At 38.2% G+C, this 16,055-nt stretch overlaps 1 protein-coding gene across 1 annotated transcript in view; it reads right to left on the bottom strand.

The window, feature by feature from the left end:
• Positions 1-2,478: 2,478 nt before the first annotated feature.
• PIAS1 (protein inhibitor of activated STAT 1) overlaps positions 2,479-16,055 on the bottom strand; it is a 144,011-nt gene continuing 130,434 nt past the window's right edge. Inside the window, exons 12-14 of the mRNA XM_003784457.3 lie at positions 12,653-12,795; positions 10,522-10,559; positions 2,479-6,427 (exon numbers count right to left, since the gene is read on the bottom strand). Of these exons, the coding sequence (XP_003784505.1) occupies positions 6,134-6,427; positions 10,522-10,559; positions 12,653-12,795 (475 nt within the window). The 3' untranslated portion in view covers positions 2,479-6,133. The remainder of the gene's footprint in view (positions 6,428-10,521; positions 10,560-12,652; positions 12,796-16,055) is intronic.

Below are 16,055 nucleotides of genomic sequence, written 5' to 3'. Positions count from 1 at the left end.
GGACCATAGTAAGGACACCAGGCCTTCTGGGAGACCTTTCATCTCAAGTGGCTTTGAGTGAGTTACACAGCCAGGAGGTGCTAGGTGGTGCTGCCAGGGATTAAGCACTTGTCAAATCTGTGGATATATTGGTAGGGTCAGCACAGCCCTAAAAAGGACGAGAGTGCTACTCTAAGCACAGGTGGGGATGGAGCAAAGTCATAGCACTCTTAAGTACAAAGATTCTCATCACGGCTCGGTGCCCATAGCACAGTGGTAATGGCACCAGCCACATACACCAAGGTTGGTGTGTTCAAACCCAGCCCGGGCCAGCTAAACAACAATGACAACTGAAACAAAAATAGCCAGGTGTTGTGGTGAGCGCCTGTCGTCCCAGTTACTTGGGAGGCTGAGGCAAGAGAATCACTAAAGCCCACGAGTTTGAGGTTGCTGTGAGCTGTGACACCACGACACTCTACCAAGGGCGACACAGTGGAGTGACTCCATCTCAACAACAATAAAAAGATTCTCATTATGTATCAGAGTTGGGTTGTCTGGACTGTGGCTTTAACGGTGCCTTAGTAGCTAAAGCAGGAGAAACTCAAAGAAGGGGATATATGTTTTGGGGGAGGCTATACAAGACAGTCATTTAGTAAACGCTGAGGACTGGGAAAACTTCAGGGGACAAAACGGTCAGTCTTGGGGCAACTATCTCACTGATCTATGGCGCTTCAGACCAAACCAAGGTCCTAAGAAAGGTGACTGACTTTCTTACTTTTCCAAGTGTAACTGCCAATGGGATTAAGAATTCCCAGGAGCTACAGAGGATTTTTTTAGGTGAGGGTGAGAGGCATGCAGTAAATGGTGTTTGCTAGTTCAAACACCAACTAGGTGAAGTTGTGATCAGCTGGCTCCCCAGACACTGGTTTTGTGGGGTCTGAGGTTTTTATGATTTTGCAGTCATCTTTAAGAATATAAACATACAAATAAAGAGAGTGGTGCCTGTGGCTCAGTGAGTAGGGTGCTGGCCCCATATACTGAGGGCAGTGGGTTCAAACCTGGCCCCAGCCAAAATGCAACAAAAAAATAGCTGGGCGTTGTGGTGGGCACCTGTAGTCCCAGCTACTTGGGAGGCTGAGGCAAAAGAATCACCTAAGTCCAAGAGCTGGAGTTTGCTGTGAGCTGTGACACCAGAGCTCGCTACAGAGGATGACAAAGTGAGACTCTATCTCTAAACAAAGAACCCCCCCCAAAAAAAAACCCCATACAAATATAGAAATGCAGGTTCAGCTCCCATAGCACAGCGTCTATGGCACCAGCCACATACACTGATGGTGGCGAGTTCGAACCTGGCCCGGGGCCAGCTAATCAACTACAACAACAACAAAAATAGCCAGGTGTTGTGGCAGGTGCCTGTAGTCCCAGCTACTTGGGAGGCTGAGGCAAGAGAATCACATAAGCCCAAGAGTTTGAGGTTGCTTTGAGCTGTGATGCCACAGCACTCTACTGAGGGCGACACAGTGAGACTCTGTCTCAAAAACAAACAAACAAACAAACAAAAACAATAAAATAAAATAAATGCAGAATTTCTGGGGCTGCTCCCAGAACCCTGTAAGAGGCCAGAGCAAGCGAGGGGCTCTGGTGTGCAGCCTCATTACCTTTTGGGTAAATCTCCCAGCGGGCTGTTTGACCTTGGCCCCTCAGCAAGAATTGCCATAGCTCGGTTTTTAGGGAAGGCTCAAGGCTCCTAGACCCACACCTCTTTCGATCCCAGTCATGGACATTAGGATACAAATCCTGCATAGCCAATTGGAATACCAAAGATTCGACAGGAGACAGACACTGATGATTTAGAAGGACAGGGAAAGGAATAATAAAAAGAGGGTACTACCCCACAAAGCTCTAAATTTTATACCTGGAGTGGCCCTGGTATGGTTTTGAAGCAAGTTTTATGAATCTTATTTGCCTAACAGGAGTCTGAAGTACAGCTTGCTGAAACCACACAGCCAGTGGGAGTGAGTGGTCGTTAGAACCTGGGGTTCCTCTTCCGATTCACTGTTCCTAATTAAGTGAATTTAGTGGCCTGGAGCCTAACATCCTGAGAAGTGTTCTGATTTAAACCTCTACCAGAGGAAAGGCTTTAATGCTGTCCCTGTCCTGATTTCATGCTTGTTCCTGAAATTCCAGCTGGTTTACCTAACAACTAGTGCTGTTTACAAAAATGGCCATGGTGTTAGAAGTCCTCAAATTGCAGATACTAAGTAGATTTAAACCAAGCAGATGCTATGGTTCATTATAGAACTAGCCATATTTAAGGAAAAAAGATAAATGACAGGTATATATTCATTACTTACCTCAAAGCATGTTTGCAAGAGAATGACTTACTTGTCATGCTTTGAAATCTGGATGATAGGTACTTGGGAAGCACAAACCTTTATCACTTGTGTCATAGGGACTGTACCCCTGTATACCCAGCAGCATTATTTTACAGAAGACAAATTAACTGAAGGCTTTTCTTTTATTACATCTAAAGAGCTCTACATAAACAGGTAACATTCAATAGGTAAACAATTTTTTTCCAATGCATGTAATAAATATTTTCACTTGGTACTTTTATACAAACTGACATTGGTCTACTATACATTTTTAAAAGCCATTTTACTGGTTTGGCATGCGGTATGGAAATTCTAAGAGAGAAAGTTTTAAGGCAATGAATCACAGATTTAAGTTCATGGAATTTATGGTAACTTTTATATCTGTTTATATACATTTTCCCCTTTGTTAATTAAACAACAGCAGCACACTCTGAGACCACCAGCTAATCTCCTTCCCTCTTTCTGAAATCTAAGCTTTGTGTTTAATTAAAAAACAGAATTCAACATGTACTGGTAAAACAAAACTCTTACTAAAATAATTTTGAATGTGCTTTAAAAAGTCCTGAAGATCTTTTAAGGTTTATGTATTTAAAATTGAAATTGTTTTAAAAACAATGTTCTTTCCACATTAACTTACAAATAGGATATATTTTCATTCAGTTTCAGACACTTGACTCAAAGGAAAATCTGTCAAAGAAATAACATTTTTCAGAAGCTTAAGGATCTATCCTAAGTCAGTAATAACAGAATTGTGATGATATCTAAGTTAACAACAGAAAAAATTTTAATGCTCAAAATAAATTAGTCAACCAAGTGCAGCATGGTTAAAATTCAGATTGCTTTTTAGAAAAGGATGTGTCCAATAATGCCCACAAAGTAATTAAAAGCCACTTCAACTCTGCTAGTCAAACAGCTACTTTATCAAAGATGTGTGCATACAGATGTATACACACACGCACACACAGTATAAACATATGCACACCTATTATGAAAGACCAAGGCAAGGGGGATGGTGGCAACTTGACTAAAGATTCTCAGAATTGCTATTTGTCCACAGACAGCATGTCCATGTTGGCATGGGTTGAGGAGTCAGGGCAGGCTAAAGAAAAAAAAAGAAATGAAGTGATGATGTGCTTTTTTTTCTTTTAAACGTAGGAGATAAAGATATAGTGCATGACTCTACTAATAATTACTACAGATTATTGAAGTCTAATTGATATTGATCATGCAACAACCAACAGAGTGATAACTATTACTTAATACAACATTTTGGAGTCAACAACTAAAGCAAATGAACTCCCCACAGACTGGAATGAACTAAAAATAAAGACAACTGAATGGTTGGTTTCTCCCATGGAGACATGACCAAAGCCACTGGCTGCTCAGACATTTATTTCTCCCTGTTACCTGTTCCTCCCTGGTATAATGCAGGACAAAGGGAAATGAATTAAAACTGGACTGAATAAAGTACAAGGATGGGTTTTCAAATGGATCATTCAAAGAGATTGTAATTCAGCATCAAACACAAAGTTATTGATCAGAATTTTGAGACCACTGACAACAATGACAGAAAAAGAAAAACTAAAATAAAGAACTATTCATTTTATCATAGACAGTTAAATTAATAGAAGTATGTCCTAATATAATGAAAAATCAGAAATAACTCCTCACAATTTTAGTAATTTCTACCCCAGCCCAAATTTAGACACAAATTATAGAACTATTAGAAATTAGCCTACATTAATATGGCAATGAGAGTAAAGTGTTTGCTCACCACAATACCAGATTCATTTAAAAACGTAACTATTTCCTGTTTTAACTGACAATGAATCTGTTTTTTTTATTATTGCAAATTGTTTTGTGACTATAACTCAGCCATTTATGTGTAGAATACACATGCGTATGGGAAGACTATGTAACTCACTTGTTACTCACACACACTTGTTTATAAATACATATATACACACACACATATACATATCAACACTAACTTTTTTTTCAAACTTCAAGTCAGCAATTTAGTGGCAGAGAGATGCTGTAAAAACAGGTATTATTTTTAGATGCCACACAGTCATGTGAACCATTAATTTTATCATACAACTGAGGCACAGCCATCTTGAATTCTACCTGTATTAAAGTAGATCATTTTGTTACCAATGCAAAGTATAAAACTACAAGTTTACACACAAAGGTGGTCCTTCATCAACTTTGAGAACATTAACAGCTGTGATAGAAAAATTCAATCTGGAAAACTGGTGATCATTATGCCCCTCTTAAATCTTGTCTGTTGAACTTGCATTCCCAATCAATTAAAAATATTTTCCACACCTGAGAACATCATACCTTCTCTGATGAGGATCTCGGAACATAAGTAGAACCACTTTTCCTTCCCTCCAACCCTTACTCATCTCCTGAAAAAGAGTTTTCAATATATTTACATGTTCCATTATGAATAAGAGTAGATTAGACTGATCCACAAATACTAAACACATGACTTTCCTATGTCAAACTTGTTAAAAGGTGAAGAAAACAATAAACAAGGTAGAGAGGCTAAGAAAATACTCAGAACCAGACAGTAAAAATGACTAAGGATCAAATACATTTTGAATTTCAACTGTTTTATCAAATAGATTTCTACAGATTGACACATATGGTGCATTGTATTTTCCAAACTGAATGTACTTTCAGGATAATTGTGTATCTTTCTTTTTGAAGTGATGAAACCTTACCGCTGTCAGCTGCACGAGACACTCAACAAGGCTTTCTAAGCTATTTTTACCTCCTACTTTGGTACGAAGATCTTACATGAAAACTTGTTACTCTGTGGGCAAAAAAGGCAGGTATTCACAGACTTGGTTTAAATACACAATACTGGCGTCCAGATTTAGAATAAAGAACTAGGCTAAAGTGTATTATTCACAGGTCTGTTAAGCCTACTCCTTACCCAGACAGCTTTATTCCAATAGCTCTAAAACATATTCTCAGGGGGGTACATAGCAAATAAGAGAGAATATGTGATGGAGAACATGCAATTGGATAGTTGATCACACGTGAGTTCAAGACCGTCAAAGCACTTTGAGAAAAGCAAGCAACTGATATTAACTGAACACACACTTGGGAAAAAGGCGAACAGTAATGACAGAAAAATACACACAGACACACACTGAACACACGCTCCCACGAGCTATGTCCTGAAAATACAAAGGGAATGCAGTGGGACAGATGAGCTTTATAACTTAAGGCTGGAAATATGCACACACACACACACACACACACACACAGAGAATCCAAGTCTGTCATTTTTAGAAAATGGAAATCAAACTATCCCCTCAACCCCCTCCCCACAACAAAGAAAAACCCACAATTTAAAACTTCATACATGCAATTCCTTTTCTGTTATTGCAAATAAAATAATGCCATTGAAGTAAAATAAAACCAAAACCATAGGACAAATGATGAAAAATCTTCAGAATCCAGAAAAAATGAACTGAAGGTGGTTTGTGGGTGCTTGTTTTTTCTTTTTTCTTTTCTTTCCTTTTTTTTTTTAAACAAGTGTTTTATCAGACAGGCAGTCTTAGATTTATATACAAAAGTAAAACTGAAAATATAGTTTTGTTCTCTGTACATTTCTTTTAATTTTTTTTCCCTAAAAAAAGGAAAAAAAAAACACGCTGTGTACTTCTCTAAACAGAATAAGGTAAAACAGAGCACAAAGTTCTCTTCTTTCTGCCAAGTTCATTTAATCTGGGATAGGGATGGGAGCAGCAGGGGCCAGGGAATCAGTCCAATGAAATAATGTCTGGTATGATGCCAAAGATGGATGCTGTGTCCGTGCTGCTCCTGTGTGTGACGGTGTGGCTATGGCTCTCCCTTAAGCTGTTGGAGGATACAAGGCTACTGTTACTGCCGCTGCTGCTTCCATTGGTGGTTGGCAGAGAAGTACTGCCTCCTGCACTTAACTGATCGAGAAACATCTGTGAGGAGGTATACGGAAAAAACCGAGACGAGTGTAGGAGGTCTTGATCATCCGAAACTGCTGCTGCTGCAGCGGCAAGCAAGGAGGTGTTATAATGCTAGAGAGGGGAACGAAAGACAAAAGAAGGTTCATTATACAAATAAATACATTTTCTTTTCAGCAGAACAAAGACCTAAATTTAATATATCCTGAGTTATACAGTGTTTCTGAAACATTTAATAAGACATCTTGCAAACTCAAATGACCTTATATAATGACTGGAACACTGATCTTGAGAGACATGTTTATATCTGAAACTGGGGGGGAGAGACCACAATTTTTATTGTTCTTTGTTTTAATTTGTATTGCAAGCAATTCTCAAAATTCTATTTCCCAACAAGCATATGCTCAGAAGCAGCAGGAAAGAAGAGTTACCCTCCTCCTCTTAAAGAGATATTTAGCCAAGAAATCTATCAGTCAATCTGACTCACTGCCCTCCATTCCTTTAGAAAGCAGTACTAGAAAACAACAATTAGACAATGTTCTTATTTTACATGCAGACTAGAAATTTTTATTTAAATTCTTAAAGCCATAACAATAATGGGTATGACCATTCTAAATTTTTCAAGTGAATTTATTCTTTCTCTTGGCTACATATTATCCTTTTAAATACAGTCATGCATCGCTTAACACTGTGGAATGTTCTGACAAATGTTAGGCAATTTCACTGTCGTGCAAACGTCAGAATGTATTTACACCAACCAAGATGGTACAGCTCACTCCACACCTAGGCTCTATGACACAGCCTACTGCTCCTAAACTATGAACCTGCACAGCATGTTACTGTACGAACGCTGCAGGCAACCATAACACGGGTATTTGTGCATATGAAAATATCGAAACACAGACAATGTAAAGTAAAAATAACAATTAAAAAATAAAAAATGGTACAACTGTTTTGGGCACTTACCATGGGTGGAGCTTGCAGGACCTGCAGTTGGCCTTGGGAAGTCAGTGAGTGAGTGGTGAGTGAATGTGAAGGCCTGGGACTTGACCTGACACTGCTGCAGACTTTGTAAACACTGTATACTTATGCTACACTACATTTATTTTTTAAAAAAATTCTTTCTTCAATAATAAACTAACCTTAGCTTACTATAATGTTATTACATTATAAACTTTTTAATTTTTTAAAGTTTTGGATTTTTCTGTAATAACAATTTAAAACACACACTATACAGCTACACAAAAATATTTTTTCTTTATAGCCTTCTACTACTTATAATCTTTTTTCTATTTTTTTTTTTTTTGAGACAGAGTATTAACTATGTCACCCTCGGTACAGTGCCGTGGCATCACAGTTCACAGCAACCTCAAACCCCTCGGCCCAAGAGATTCTCCTCAGCTTTCCAAGTAGCTGGGACTACAGGCTCCCACCACAACACCTGGCTATTGTTTGTTGTTGTTGCCGTCGTCATTGTGGTTTAGCAGGTCTGGGCCCCAGTGTGTGTGGCCGGTGCCCTAACTACTGAGCTACGGGCACCAAGCCTCCATTTAAAATATTTTTACTTTAAACTTTTTATTAAAAACTAAGAAACAAACACACACTAGCCTAGGCCTAAACAGGATTAAAAATCAATATCTATCTCCACATCTTGTCCCGCTAAACATTCTTTGGGGGAAGTAACACACATGGAGCTGCCATCTCCTCTGGTAAATTGTGGGTTTTTCTTTTCTTTGTGGGTTTTCATTGAAGACGTTCAATGTCTTCTTCTGAACGTCTCCTGAAGGACCTGCCTGAGGCTCTTCTAGAGGAAGTGTCACTCTTCAGAAACCTATCCATGGTCCTTTGCGTGGGTTCTTTTTTTATCAGAGATTTGCTTGTAAGCAGACAATGCATCACAGTTTGCTCTATTAATGAAAACCTTTCAGTGCTGGAGTTCCTGTTTTTTTCAAACTTCTTAAGGAGCCTGTTGAGATCTACTAAAGCTTCTGCCAAACCTTCATTAGGCACTTTCTTGGGGGTTCTTTTTTTCCACCTGCAATTTCCTTTTCTCTTGCCTCTTCTTCAGCTAAGCATTCCTGTTCCATTCCATTGTTCCAGCAATTCCTCATTAGCCAATTCCTCAGGAACCTCCTCTAGGAGCGTCTCAATGGTGTCCTCATCCACACCCAGGTTAAAGTTGTTTGCCCTCCTAACCACAGCCTTACTGATCTTTGCAACCTCCTCATCTATGGCAAATCCTTGAAATCATGGACAAACCTCCAGGGAGCATCTTCTTCCAGATGCCAATCACAGTCTCCTTGGTGACATTACCCCAAACCCAAGCAAGGTTTCTGATACAGTCAGTCACAGCTGCTGTAATCCTTCCAAAATTGCACCAGTGTCTTCCTCATTTGCAGCAGTCACCTGGGAAAAGGTCCTCCTCAAGTAGTAGGCCTTAAAAGCTGCTGTAACTCCTTGATTCATTGGCTGGATGGAAGTGGTGGTATTTGGAGAGAGAAATACCACCTTGATATCAGGTGAAGATCACCAATAAAAGGAGGATGTGTGGAAGCAAATCAAATAAGCAAAATCTTGAATGGTATATAATTCTCCAAACAGTGCTTCTTCATTTTCCTGGCATAGCAGCAATTCAGAAGGGCATCTTGGAGAGGAGCTGGGTCAACCATGACTTCTTATTGCTCTATAGTACACTGGCAGCCTGTGTACTGATGTGCTTTGAAGGCCTTGGGGTTCTTACTATGCCAGATCACAAGAGGCTGTAATTTGTAGCCTGCAACATTCCCCTCAAGCAGGACTGTTATCCAGTCCTTAAAAGCCTTGAAACCTGGCACTGATTTGGTCTCCTTATGGCTGAAAGTCCTTTCAGGCAACCCTTTCCGGAACAGGGAGGTTTCATCCACACTGAAGATTTGCTCTGGCAAGTAATTTTCCTCCACAATTAGCTTATCTAGAGTTTCCAAAACTTCTTCAGGGGCTATTACATCAGCATTCATTGACTCACCTCTTACTTTCATATTTTTAATGAATAATGATTCTTGAATTGTTTAAACTACCCAGAGCCAGCTGTAAATTTAACATGTAGAAAGGTCCAATCTTTTCTTTCATCACTGCAAACAAACTTTTGCTTTGGTCATGATCATTATGGTGCTGAGAGGGCTCTGTTTCTGCACCTGGTCTTTAATCCAGGTCATTAGAAGTTTCTCCATAACTGATACAGGCCCTTCTTGAATTTTGCTATTCTCATTGCCTTCAATGAAGGAGATCCTTTAACAGCTTCCATCACCTTGTTCTTGTTAAGATGATAGCCATGGTGGGATAGGACATGCCTGACTGGAGGGCAATAACCATCACTGATTTTCCACCTCTGTGGTCTTTAATCACTTTTAATTTCATTTTCAGGTCAATCACTCAATGTGGCCTCTTACTGGCAACATTAGATGTGATGTGACTTTTGTACTCTTATGAGGCCATGATGAACAAAACACAAGATTAAATCAAGCACAAGAGAAAATGATGTAATCCAGAGATGTGGTAAACGCAAGACGAATGAGGCTGTGCTGGCATAACACAGCAGCCTGTTTTACAGTAACTCTTTTTATGTACTATGTGTATACTATAATAGATACATAAATCAGTAACACAGATGTTTATTACATTATCAAGTATTATGCACTGTACATAATTTTATGTGTAGTACTTTTACACAACTGGCAGCGCAGTAGGTTTGTTTATACCTGCATCACCACAAACACAAGCAATGCCTTGTGCTATGACCAATAACAGTAGGCAACAGGAATTTTTCAGCTCCATTATAACTTTTCTGAGACAGACTCTACTATGTCACCCTTAGTAGAGTGCTGTGGCATCATAGCTCATAGCAACCTCAAACTCTTGGGCCTAAGTGATTCTCTTGCCTCATCCTCCCATGTAGCTGGGACTACAGGTGCCCGCCAGCACACCCAGCTATTTTTTGGTTGTAGTTGTCATTGTCGTTTAGCTGGCCTGGGCCAGGCTCGAACCTGCCAGCCTGGGTATGTGTGGCTGGCACCCTACCCACTGAGCTACAGGTGCCAAGCCAGTTCCATTATACTCTTAAGAGACCACAATTGTACACGTGGCCCTTTATTGACCAGAACGTCATTACACGGCGCATGACTGTATTTTTAATGTATAATTAAAATAACAATATTTTAAAAAAAACATACCTGATTGTCTCCTGATAAGAAAGGAAAGAAATCTAATCCTGTGGGAGAAAAAATTATTTCAGTTTTAGTGGGGAAAAAAAAAATTAGACAAAAACTCTTCCAAATGCCCTAATATATCAAAAGTAAATTCAAGTCTTAAATGCTACATCATTTAGAATTTTATTTAAACGTGAAAAGTTGAGCTACATTTTTTATGTCTCTCCACCATTATTAAAGCTAAAGATCAAACTTTTGCAAGGTTTGTCCTCCCTGCAACTCTACTTAAGGGACTTGGGCCACGCTGCCTGGTAGAGCTAACATGGATTCCTTAAACTAGCACAGCGCTTTTTACAAATGATCTAATAGACTCTTTAGTAATCTTTCAATCTACTCTAACCTACAACTTACAGCATCTTATGAGGTAATTATTTTTGGTCTCATTTTGCAGACAAGAAAGTGTGAAGTTGAAAGAGATTAAGCAAATTATAGTACAGATTGTATTTCTCTTTCTCAAATTTGCTCACTTGTTACCATCTCTACCAGGTTCTAATTGACAGACCTGCATTGGCATTAGAGGGTTAGTGATCTGAGGAACTGGGATGTGGCTACTATATACAGAAGGACCAGTCCTGATCCCTGGCTTCCCAGCATTCACTACAAGCAGACCTCTTCCAACTCATATTCTCACCTACACTGCCTACTCTGTAATGCAACAAAGAGCAAGTAGACCAACACAAATGAAATGCTTCATTATGATATCCAAATATCTAAACTTGGGGGAAAGTACAAGGAGATGTAGATAAAAATGTGCAATACTACAAATGACCTGGGAATCTACCCACTATCTACATTAGAACAGTGCATAGCACTGTAGTTCTTGATAGTGATAGATAGCATGTTTCATTTGTGTAGAAAAAAGGTATGGCAGGTTATCTAACTGTTAAGACTAGCTGTAACTTCTAGAGAGTGGGCTGGGGGCACAGGTAGAAGGAAATTTTCATTTTATGTTTCTGTATTGAATTTTCAATAGTGAGCATACCTCACTTATTTTTTTGTGATAAAAAGAAAAATTTTGTTAGGCTATATGACTAATATATTGAAATAATATGAAATTACTAAATTACATAAATATATAATAATTTATGAACCCAAAATATATTATACAAATAAGTATATTAATTTCAAACTAATTTTGAAAAGAAGGATCACGTTCACTAGAACAAAAGTTAAAAACTGTCTTGTCTTTTCTTTTTCTTTTTTTTTGGAGACAGAGTCTCACTATGTCACCCTGGGTAGATTGCTGCTGTGGCATCACAGCCCACAACAACTTCAAACTCCTGGGCTTATGCGATTCTCTTGCCTCAGCCTCCCAAGTAACTGGGACTACAGGCACCCACCAGAACACCCAGCTATTTTTTGGTTGCAGTTGTTGTGTAGCTGGCCTGGGCCGGGTTCGAACCTACCACTGTGGTGCATGTCTCAATTCACCATTATCTAAATAGTACAACACAGTCACATTACAACTAAAATTAGGGAACAAAATATAATGTTTATAAATATCAATATTTAAAAGCCACATACTGGAAGTCATCTAAAAACAACTTGCAGAGTACTTTGAAGTTCACAAACCTAAAGATCATTCCACTAGTTTTACCACTGGGACTAAAACATTGGCTACTAATGAAGGAACAATCAAGGAACTGGACCAGTATTTATGACTACAGTATATTACAGTGTATTATTTCTTTTTTTTTTTTTTGAGACAGAACCTCAAGCTATCCCCCTGGGTAGAGTGTTATGGCATCACAGCTCACAGCAACCTCCATCTCCTAGGCTCAAGTGAGTCTCCTGCCCCAGCCTCCCAAGTAGCTGGGACCATAGGCACCTGCCACAACACCTGGCTATTTTTTGGTTGCAGCTGTCATTGTTGTTTGGTGGGCCCAGGCTGGATTCGAACCCGCCACCTTAGGTGTATGTGGCTGGCGCCTTAGCCACTTGAGCCACAGGTGCCAAACCACAGTGTATTATTTCTTTCCGTTCTTGGGTCCAAGGTCCTGTATTTCCAATCTTCTAATTCCTCCTTAGACTCACGCAGAGGACTCTATCAATCAAATAAATCACAGTGCTACGTGACGATAAACTGGTAACTCACCTTGTAAGTCATAAGGCATGGGTGTCATGTGGAAAGGATGCCTATAGTCTTGGATAAGGGAGGTGTTAATGTAGCTTGTGTCTACAGCAGGAAGGCTTGGGGTGCGGGATACTGGAGATGCTTGATGTGGAAGACTTAAAATGCTGTAAGAAGGAAAAGTTTGCTTAATTTACATGAGTTAGTTAAACTTTTATGTTTAAAGAAGGAGGGAATTGCATCTCACAACGAGCTCTACATTTTTCATGCTGGAAATAAAAACAAAAGGCAAGAAAGCAATAGACTATTTGCAATTATTATAACATAATTTGCAGAGGTTACAGAAAGAAATGGATGGATGCAATGTTATTCAACATTCACAAACCAAGCACCAACTTTAGAATATTATCACCTATACCTTCAGAATGCAGGGCTCAGGCACAGTTGAGTCACCTTACTAAGATACAAGTGAAAAATACCCACAGTAAATGAAATACTGAAAACTTCTAAAATGACACTGGTGTGTTCTCTAGTAAGGAGTATAAGTATGTTCTAGCAAATGAAACACATATAGTCAAAATTGGGGGAATGCAGGAGTTTGAGTACTTAAGAGCTAACAGCTGCCCCCCTGGACTCCTAAGCTTTAGGAGAACAATAACTGGGTAGTGTTCATCCAGGTATACCCAATGACCAGTATAGTTAGCACTAAAGCAAACAGCACACTATTTGTATAAAAGACCTGAGAAACCCAACAAATGCGACAAGATAAGGAGAAAGAGAAAAAAATGTTTCGTAATAAATAGGTGGTGGAGTTTTTAAGAGGAAAATAATATAACTGGAAAAAGAAAAACGAAAAAGGAGGAGTCCAGGAAGACAAAAAGTAGCTAAAAATTTTTAACCGGAAATTCAGAAAAAAGAAAAGGAAGAATTTAACTGATTTTGAAAAGAAAAAGAAAGAATTATAATAGCTCTAATGCTACAAGAGATAAAAGGTATATAAGTTACAGAAAATAAAAAGAAAGGAAGCAATAAAGAGGCTGCCTTTTGCTTTGAATGTTTCATGTAAAGTACTTTGGGTCTAAGGATGCAATTTCAATGGCATAGAATATTTAAGAAGATTCCAAGGTTGGATATCCAGGAATAAAGCTCTGGTTATGACCACCTAACACACTTTACCAATGGGACGTGAAGCATAAAACACACTCTCATCTGCCTCATAAAAATGTTTCATCTAATGGAAACTTTATTAAACCGCTTATATCTATGAAAAGTACCACTTTCCATTAGCTATGTCCTCTGACAACATCTAAGGGAATTGTAAGAGAGAATAAAGCAGCTGAAATGCTAATCTTTGAAATCATCTCGGTATACTAATAGTATAGAAAAAAAATTCTGGATGAATATTAAACACTCAGTGGCTGAAGACAACAAAATGTTTTACATTCAGTGATGTTTGCTTCCTTCTAATTCCTGCTGGCTGCAGTTCTCTCAACTTAGTGATAATGTTTTAAAATGCATTCCTACCTTTACAGTACACAATAGCAAATACAATATGCTAAGCTTGCTTTCTAATTACTGGGTAGTCACTATTATAAAATGTCTACTAGTGCTATTTTGTTATTCTCCTTCTAAAGATGTTACAAACATTGAGGTTTCTTGTTTTTAATCTGAAAATAGAGAAGGATCTGGCATTTCCAAGTATTGTAGTATCTGAGTTCAATTAGTCACTGGGAAGCTCAGGAAGTAGTTAATGCATCTAATGTAATTTTCTAAACATAATAAACAGAGCTATTTTTTAAGAAACAGCAAAGTAAATATCTAAAGAGGAAATATTAGATTCCTAAACATGCAAAGTTTTAAGGAAAAAAATACATGGTCAGACAATAAAATAACTGCATAGTATACATAAAAATATATGAGTATTACTAATGTTCTAAAGAGTAGAATTAACATAGATAATAATGCACTTAACCCAAAAGTATTCATATACCCAGAGGTTTATGAAATATCTGTCAGTTGCACTTATGGCATTAAGGAAAATATATGATGGCTGGGCATGGTGACTCATATCTGTAATTCCAGCACTTTGACAGATTGAGGTAGGAGGACTATTTGAGGCCAGGGGCTTGAGACTCATCTGGGCAATATAGCAAGACCCTTTGTCTCTACAAGAAAAATTTAAAAATCATACAACAATATGTATTTGGTCATACTATAGTATGATTTGATACTTATAAAACATAATAGATACATGTTCTAACTATGTTTAGGTAATCTGACTTTTTTTCCTACTCAGATTTATAAAATAAGTTGGTGTAGGCTTGCCAGATAATAGCCATCAAAGTAGGCTTTCATCAGAGGTTAATATTTATTGAATAAAATTAGTGTTTAAATATTAACTTTGTTTAGAACAGTGATACTGCTTTAAATGTCTTTGTCTGTCTGTATGCTGAGATATGCTGATTCACCCTTGAAATAACACATTTTAAATGAAAACAAACTTAAAATATCACTGTTTAGCTACTCCTGAATGAAAACATCAACCTGTGTAATGTTTGATTGAAATCTTTTAATCTTACCACCAAACATCAAACCTGAAAACGATCTGACTCCATGCACAGAATGCCTGCTGTTGGTCTGGTGTCAACTTCCCTCTTGAACCTTGACATCTGTAACAATTCCACCTATGGATTTCCTTCTCTTTCTTACAGTCTTTCTTCAGGCACTTGACTACTGCTGGTTGGAAGATTTTTTGAATAGTTCCTATTCAGTTACCACAGGCCACATGATTCTTCCTGATATACACCTAAAAGGGGGCACATCTATTTCTAGATTTACTATTAGTGTGCTACAACTGTGCTTCAGCAAAATATAAAATATTTTTGCTGAAAATCCCCATTGTCTATAGGACTAAGAGCCTGGTGAAGAGTATGCTGGACTGTGCTACTTGTTTTACCACCCTCTTACACAGTGTTAAGTTCTTTTAGGTGAAGACTATACTTAACTAATTCTATTATCATCCATGCTTAGCACTGGGTGTTTTACACAAAGTAGATATCACTGTTTTATGAACTGAACTAAAGTGTAACCAAGGTACATTATCATCAAGATAAGCCTAATGGAAAACATGGAGAAAAAAAATCTACAAACCAGAAAATACTATATACTGCAACCTACGTCATCTTTGACCTTTTCTATTGCCAGCCTAACACACATTCGGGGGCAGGTTTAAAACATCTAGTCTCCTTCTGCTTTCTACTTGAAACACTCAACTTGGGGGCTAATGTTAGAGCATACATTTTCCAGCTTGAATAAATGTTTTAAATCCTATCAGGATCACCCAAGAACTTTTTTTTTTCTTTTTTTTTTTTTTTGAGACAGAGTCTTACTTTGTCACCCTTGGTAGAGTGCTATGGCGTCATACCTC

This window comes from Otolemur garnettii, unplaced genomic scaffold, assembly GCF_000181295.1.
Source record: "Otolemur garnettii isolate 467f Iridium unplaced genomic scaffold, OtoGar3 scaffold00011, whole genome shotgun sequence".
In the NCBI taxonomy this organism is placed as follows: domain Eukaryota; kingdom Metazoa; phylum Chordata; class Mammalia; order Primates; family Galagidae; genus Otolemur; species Otolemur garnettii.
The sequence above is the reverse complement of the archived record's forward strand: the minus strand, read 5'-3'. Positions and strand labels throughout refer to the sequence as shown.